This window comes from Plasmodium falciparum, assembly GCF_000002765.6.
Source record: "Plasmodium falciparum 3D7 genome assembly, chromosome: 12".
Taxonomy (NCBI): Eukaryota; Apicomplexa; class Aconoidasida; order Haemosporida; family Plasmodiidae; genus Plasmodium; species Plasmodium falciparum.
Genome location: NC_037284.1, coordinates 535,001 through 542,500, shown reverse-complemented (window position 1 = coordinate 542,500; position 7,500 = coordinate 535,001). Strand labels below are relative to the sequence as shown.

At 16.5% G+C, this 7,500-nt stretch overlaps 3 protein-coding genes across 3 annotated transcripts in view; 2 read left to right on the top strand and 1 right to left on the bottom strand.

Annotated features, from left to right (window-relative positions):
• Positions 1-1,776, top strand: part of PF3D7_1212200 (conserved protein, unknown function) — a gene marked incomplete at both ends in the record, with an annotated part of 2,208 nt that extends 432 nt beyond the window's left edge. The window contains one exon of the mRNA XM_001350494.1: positions 1-1,776. This exon is cut by the window's left edge and continues 432 nt beyond it. Within this exon, the coding sequence (XP_001350530.1) occupies positions 1-1,776 (1,776 nt within the window).
• Positions 1,777-3,873: 2,097 nt separating this feature from the next.
• Positions 3,874-5,550, bottom strand: PF3D7_1212100 (peripheral plastid protein 1, putative; the record flags this gene model as incomplete). Its single annotated transcript, XM_001350493.1, has 1 exon — positions 3,874-5,550. One exon carries the CDS (start codon positions 5,548-5,550, stop codon positions 3,874-3,876), a length of 1,677 nt encoding a protein of 558 aa, XP_001350529.1.
• A 1,035-nt stretch (positions 5,551-6,585) lies between these two features.
• Positions 6,586-7,500, top strand: part of PF3D7_1212000 (glutathione peroxidase-like thioredoxin peroxidase) — a gene marked incomplete at both ends in the record, with an annotated part of 1,004 nt that continues 89 nt past the window's right edge. The window contains 3 exons of the mRNA XM_001350492.1: positions 6,586-6,882; positions 7,100-7,270; positions 7,440-7,500. The exon at positions 7,440-7,500 is cut by the window's right edge and continues 89 nt beyond it. Of these exons, the coding sequence (XP_001350528.1) occupies positions 6,586-6,882; positions 7,100-7,270; positions 7,440-7,500 (529 nt within the window). The remainder of the gene's footprint in view (positions 6,883-7,099; positions 7,271-7,439) is intronic.

Sequence of the window (7,500 nt, the reverse complement as noted above, 5' to 3'; positions counted from 1 at the left end):
GTTAAGGTCTATTTGAATATATGTTATATTAATTCTTATTATTTTCTTAAGGAAAAAAGGGAAAATAATAATACTATAAAATATAAAAATAATATAATTGAAGATGAAGGAAATAATATATTTCTTCAAAAAGGATATAGGCACACACAAAATGGTACTGTACAAAATATGAAGATAACAAATTATGATAAAATAAGAAATGTAAAAAACGAATGTGAAATTAATGGTAAACCATTTAATAACAAAATTGATTGTAATACAAATAATATAGATTTTTTTAAAAATGATCATAATGTATATAACAATTCATGTAACAGTACTTTGGAGGAATCCAAAGAATATGTATGTAATGAATATGTAAAAAATATATTTAATTTGTTGTCTATATATTTTCTTCAAAATATAGATTTAATTAATAATCATTATTTATGTAGACTTTTTTATGGATACAATAAAAGTAAATTTTCAAATCATAGATATCTTAACAATTTATGTTTTGAAATTATTAAAAGGATAAAAAAAATTAGAACATATCATTTATATTTAATGCTTACTAATAGTTATTATTTAAATTATGTAGATAATGTTTTTATTAAAATTTTATTACTTAATATTATTACAAAATTTTCTCAACTTCCTTGTGAAGCCATGTGTCAAGTTATACCTGTTATCCCTTTATATATTAATTCAGAAAAATTAATTTACAAAATTAATTTGATATATTCGAAAAAAATAGCTAGCTTTAATCAAATTGGTCATATTATTATTTTGTTTAAAAAAATGTTACAATACAATATGATATCACAAAAAAATGTCTTTTTAAGTTTTAAGCATTTAAATAATTTTATCAAATTGAAAAAAAAAAAAAATAAGATCAATAATATAAATCAGGAGAGTAGGAAAGAACAAGAAATGGAAAATGAAAAAAATGATTCAGATGATCACCTGATAAATAAGGTAGTAGAAAATTTTGAAACCTTTGAACATAATGAAGATCAAGTTTTTGAGAAAAAGAAAAATATGATGAAAAAAAGAAATGAAGATGATATAATAATAAATAATCACCAATTTGATTCTTTATTTAAAAATAATAATAATAATATACAAATAAATGATAAGGGAAAGTCTAAAAATTCGAATTGTAATATACAAACTGAAAATATAAAAGAAAACTTTACAAATGATTATATGAATAAAAAAAGTACCGTAAAACAAAAAAGTGAAGAAATAATTTTTCAAAATGATGATTTACTTTTTAATTTCAAAATTATAGAAATGCATTTGAAACATGATTTAAAAAATATATATTCTCTTTTACCATATGAATATAAAAATTTTCTTCAAAGAATAAGAACAATATCTTGTAACCTTAATAAAAATAGACAAGGAGAAAAAGAAATTTATATATTAAAAAAATATATGAAAATGTTGAAATATAAATTTATTACATTTACATATGGACCATATATCTTGCATATATGTGATCCATTTTATAAAATATTTCTGCAATTTGAAAATCAATGGAAATTATATCCTATATATGAACAAATCGTACAAAAAAATTTTGAAATGAATAAAATGAATCATCTAAAAAAAGAAGGATTTAAACCAATATTTATATGTCATGATACATTTTTAAAATGTAAAGAAGAGCAAGAAAAATTAGAATACATCCATTCGATTTTATTACATACACAATTTAGTAAATATAATATAACATTAAAGGAAAAACAAAATTTATCTATTCCACAAGAGTTGCACTACATACACATATGAAATAATATATATTATATTATATTATAATATTTTTAATGTTGTGGGATTATTATATATATATATATATATATATATATATTATTTATAATGACCACAGTAAATATTATTTAGATTAAAAATATAAAATATTAGTAGTACCATTAACAGTATTGTTATTAGTTTTATTAGTGATACTATTAAGATATAATAATGTTTTTGTTTTTTCTTTTTTATAATATTCCAAAAAAAAAAAAAAAAAAAAAAAAAAATTATAGAATATAGAATAAATGAAGAATAATCTATAGATCAAACGTATTTAAAGGAATACTTATGACAAATATAAAAATATGGATAATATTAAAAATGAAATAGAAATATATATATATATATATATATATATATTATATATATATGCAGAAATATTTATTTGAAAATGTAATTATATATTTGTCGCGTATCTATCCCCAAAACAAATATATATGAGTACATGTAGATAATTTTATAACAGATTAAACAAAAATTTTATTATTATTATTATTATTATTTCTTTGTTTTATTTTATTTTTTTTTTTTTGTAAGGAAAACTATTGTGAAAAAAAAATAATATATATATATATATATATTATAATACGTTTTTATTAATGTAATATTTAACTATTTTATTTTTATACCATATAATATATTATGAATTATCATATAAATTAATATATGAAAAATATATGAAACAATATATCTAACAATATATGTAGTAAAATATGAATATATAAATTAACATACAATGTAATATATGAAATAATATAGAATAAATGAAAATTTTAATTAAAATAGAAATTAATATATGTTGTATTATACAAAGTAATACACGAAGTAATATAAATGGAAAAAAAAAAAAACAACAACAAATATAACAAAAATAAAATAGAGTATAGAAACGTTATAAATATTATTAAAAATAATTGTATTTGTTTACTTTATGTTTTTTTTTTTTTTACATTTGATGTAAATTATATATTTTATTTAATGGTTAATGCTTTTACGTATTTTATTTTTTTCTTCTTATTCTTTATATTCCTTATATTCCTAATATTTTTAATAGTTGATTAATAAAATAACAAGAAATGAAATAAATTAATACATATACATTATAATTAGTAAAAGAAGCTATATTCTTTTCATATGTCCTTTTAGCATGCTTGGTGCTACAATTTATTTTAGACATGTTTCAAATATTATACAACATCATTACGATTTATTTATAATAGTATCATGAGAACTTCAATAATATGTTTGTAGAAGTTACGATTTTATAATAATTTGAGGATGAGTAATATGGATATATAAAAAATGAATTGTATTATTTTAATATATTAATATAAATAATATATGTTAAGAATAAAGAAAATGGGAATTATTATAGGATGAATTGGTATAAACGTATATTTCTTTATGTAATTATTTTTAAAACCGAAATTAATAATACCTATATAAAAATAATATTTTGTTAGTTCTATAATAAAATATTTTATATAATTATATGTATAAAATAATTTACATTAAAAAAAAAAATAAAATAATAAACAAAATAATAAAATAAGATAGAAATATATATATATATATATATATATATATATATAGAATACTTGTCAATACATAAATGTAATTATAAATAATATTACAAATAAAACAAAATGTCCTCTTAAGAAACACAATATTTTTAGTAATTATACGAATTAACATATAACCGTTTCGAAATTTAGTTGTTTTTTCTTTTCTTTTTATATTTTTGAATATAAGTCAAAAAAAAAAAAAAAAATAAAAGTGAATAAATGAATTTAGTAAGAATATATTTAATATGATCATATAATACCTTATCATATATTTTCACAATTATATGAATTTATATTACAAAAAAAAAGTATCGAATTAAAATATTTTTATTCAAATTAAAATTATTATTTTATTTTATTTTTATTTTATTTTTATTTATTTTTTTAAGTTTATGAAAATATATATATCCATAATACACAAAAAAAAAGAAAAATATAAAATTCAAACAAAAATAAAAAAATATTTACATATATATATATATATATATATATATATATATAGTAAATATTTTTAAAAATTTAAAGATAAGGATAGACCTAGGTTACCATATGGTAGACCCTTAACAAAACCATAAGAACCCAAGAGATGCAATGAATCATCTGGGATACAGTTTACTTTTACATTAAATTTACCTTTAACATATTGAGTTGATATATTTAAATTCGTATCAGGTATTCTATAGGCTAGTGCACAATTAAATGGTGAATATTTTCCATTAATTCCATCAATAGATGTTTCTAATTGTTCTTGTAAGACTTCGATTTGTTTTTGTTGATTATCTATTATTTGTAATATACTTTGATAATTTTTATTTTTTTCAATTTCATTGTATAAGGATTTTTTTTTATGTTTTGTTAAATCATTTGAAAATGTTCGTAAATATTCTATATTTGAATCTATAATATTTTTATATTTATAAAGAGGTAATTGATATGAGAAATTTAATAAGTAATTATTATTTTCCATAAAATTATTATATAATGTAAATATATAATTTAATGGACATAATTTTGTTAATTGTTCTTCATAAATTTGTATAATTTTATTAATATTATTTGAATATGAGATATAATCATTCATATTTTTTTTATTCGATATAATTTCTTTTATATCGTTAATAGCTTTAACTTTTAAATATTGTATTTTAAAAACTAGAATGTTATATAAATTCTCTTGAATTATATTCATAATTTCATTAAAACAATTTATGTTATTTATCATATATGTTTTTTTTATTTGTTGATTATTCATTTTTTCTATATCAATAATAAATGTATAAGTATGGAAATTTTTTTCCACATTCTGAAGTATTTTTTCAAAAAAATATTTAAAATTCTCTTTCTTATCTAAACTATTCATATAAGAACAAAAAATTTGATTCAGTGAAATAATGAATTTATCTTTTACATTTTCTAAATGTTTTTTATATTTGTTCTCATTTTTAAGAATGTCTCTAGAATTTGTATCAATATTGTTTATGTTTAGATCAATTTTTTTTTTTTTTACATCATTTTTATTATTAAGATTATCTTTTTTAATTAATTCGGTTTGTTTATCCTTTTTTAATGTATCATCCATATTGTTATTATTATTATTATTATTATTATTATTATTATTGTTTTTATTATTATTGTTTTTATTATTATTGTTTTTATTTTTGTTGTTTTGTTTTAATACGTTCGTTAACTTCGTTTTCTTTTCCTCCTTTTGTAATTCTTTTTTTTTTTTTTCGTCCAACTTTTTATTGTCTTTAAGAATTATAATTTTTTCTTTTTCTTTTTCTTTTTGTTCTTTGTCTTTACCTATTTCACCTTTTTCTTTATTTTCAAGATTACTATTATCCTTCATATGAGTTTTATCGTTCTTATCATTTTTATCATTTTTATCCTTCTTTTTGAAAAAGGAAAATATGGAACATGGTTTATATTTGTTGATTTTATATTTTACGTTCCTCTTCTTCTTGTAATTATTAATAAATAAATGACCGTTATGTTTAGACCCCCCTTTTATAATACCATTATTCTTTTTTTTGGAAAGGTTATAATAAATATACTTCTTTCCATTCTGTTCTTTTAAAATTCTTGAATAGTTCGATGTATTACATTCTTTTAAATAATGCAACAAACAAAAATTTATTATGTACAAAAACAAAAAGTTAATAGCGACTTTTCTTATATAATATATCATGTTATATATACATTTGTGTATATATGTGTGTAATTATATAAATAAATAAATAAATAAATAAATAATATTACATATAATTCTTCAATATAAATATATATATGTATATCATTTGTGTACATAAAAAAAATAAAAAATATATATATATATATATATATATTTTTATATGTTTAAAATAATTAGATCAGGGAATATATATTTCTTCACTTATATTTTTTTCTTATTATTTTATTTTTTAATATTTACTATATGGCATTATGAAAATTTTTTTTTTTTTTTTTTTTGGAAAATGTTAAGATTTATATAAATTACATAAAGAGATAGTATTTAAATAATTTTAGAGAGAAAAAAAAAAAAAAAATATATATATATATATATATATATATATATATTATATACATATAACATATATATCGTGTTATATGAGAATAATATATATTTTTAAAAATGTAAAAAAAGAAGATCTGAAATGTATTCAATTCAAGAGGTTATATAAGGGCATTCCCTTTATTTTACATGTTATAATATATTATATTTATTTATGTAGTTCTTTTTATTTATTACATATATATATATATATATATATATATATATATTTTTTTTTTTTTATGTATTATTTTATTGTATTTTTTGTTCTTAAAAAAAAAAATATTATGTACATATATAATATTTTTTTTTACTACGTATAATTTTATAATATTTATGGACTTAATATTTTTTATTCTTATTCACAAAAAAAAAATATATATGTATATATATATATATATATATAATATACATATTATATACTTATATTTTTTTTTTATTTTTAATTAATATTTTTCACATTTAATAATATATATTCATATGAAGATTTTAAATATTTATATAATATAAAAGAAAATTATACTGTATCAAAATATTCCACTTTTAAATTATATATATATATATTGCATAATTATTAGTAATAAGTATACACAATTTATGTACTATTTTTTTGATTACAACCTTTTATTTATACAAAAGAAAAGCTCCTTTAAATAAATAAATATAAAAAATATGTTCTTCTCAATGTTTATTAAATTCATTTTACCTATATCTTTTATATGCTACAATTTTGGAAAGAAATTTAATATGTTTAGTTATTTTCAAAAAATCAAAGTATCAGAACAGGAATTATTATCATCCATTTATGATTATGAAGTAAAGGATTTATCAGGATCAAATGTATCCATGTCTAAATTTAAAAACAAAGTTTTGATTATTTTTAATTCTGCTTCAAAATGTGGATTAACAAAAAATCATGTAGAACAATTTAATAAATTACATGAAAAATATAACGCAAGAGGATTGGAGGTATACATAATAAAAAAATAAAAAAATAAAAAAAAAAAAAAGAAAAAAAAAAAATAAAAGAAAAGAAAAGAAAAGAAAAAGAAAAAAATTGTAAGGTTAATTATTTATATATATATTATATTTTTTTAATATTTTTAATTTTTTAATTATGTGTAATATATATATATATATATATATATATATGTATAATTATTTATTTATTATTCCCTTGCTTTAGATCTTAGCTTTCCCCACAAGTCAATTTTTAAATCAAGAATTTGACAACACAAAAGATATTTGTACATTTAATGAAAAGAACAAAATAAAATATAATATGTTTTCACCCATTGAAGTAAATGGGGATAATACACACCCACTCTTTAAATACTTAAAAAAAAATTGTGATTCGGTTAGTAAAAAAAAAAAAAAATTTAATTAAATGAACTTATATATATATATATATATATATATTTATATGTAGTGGCATATGATTTTATATTATTAATATTTTAATGAGTAAAAAAAAAATATTATTTTTTTTCCAAATAAATTATTTCATATATTTCATTTTTTTCCAGATGCATGATGAAAATGGAACGTTAAAAAGTATCGGATGGAATTTTGGAAAATTTCTCGTCG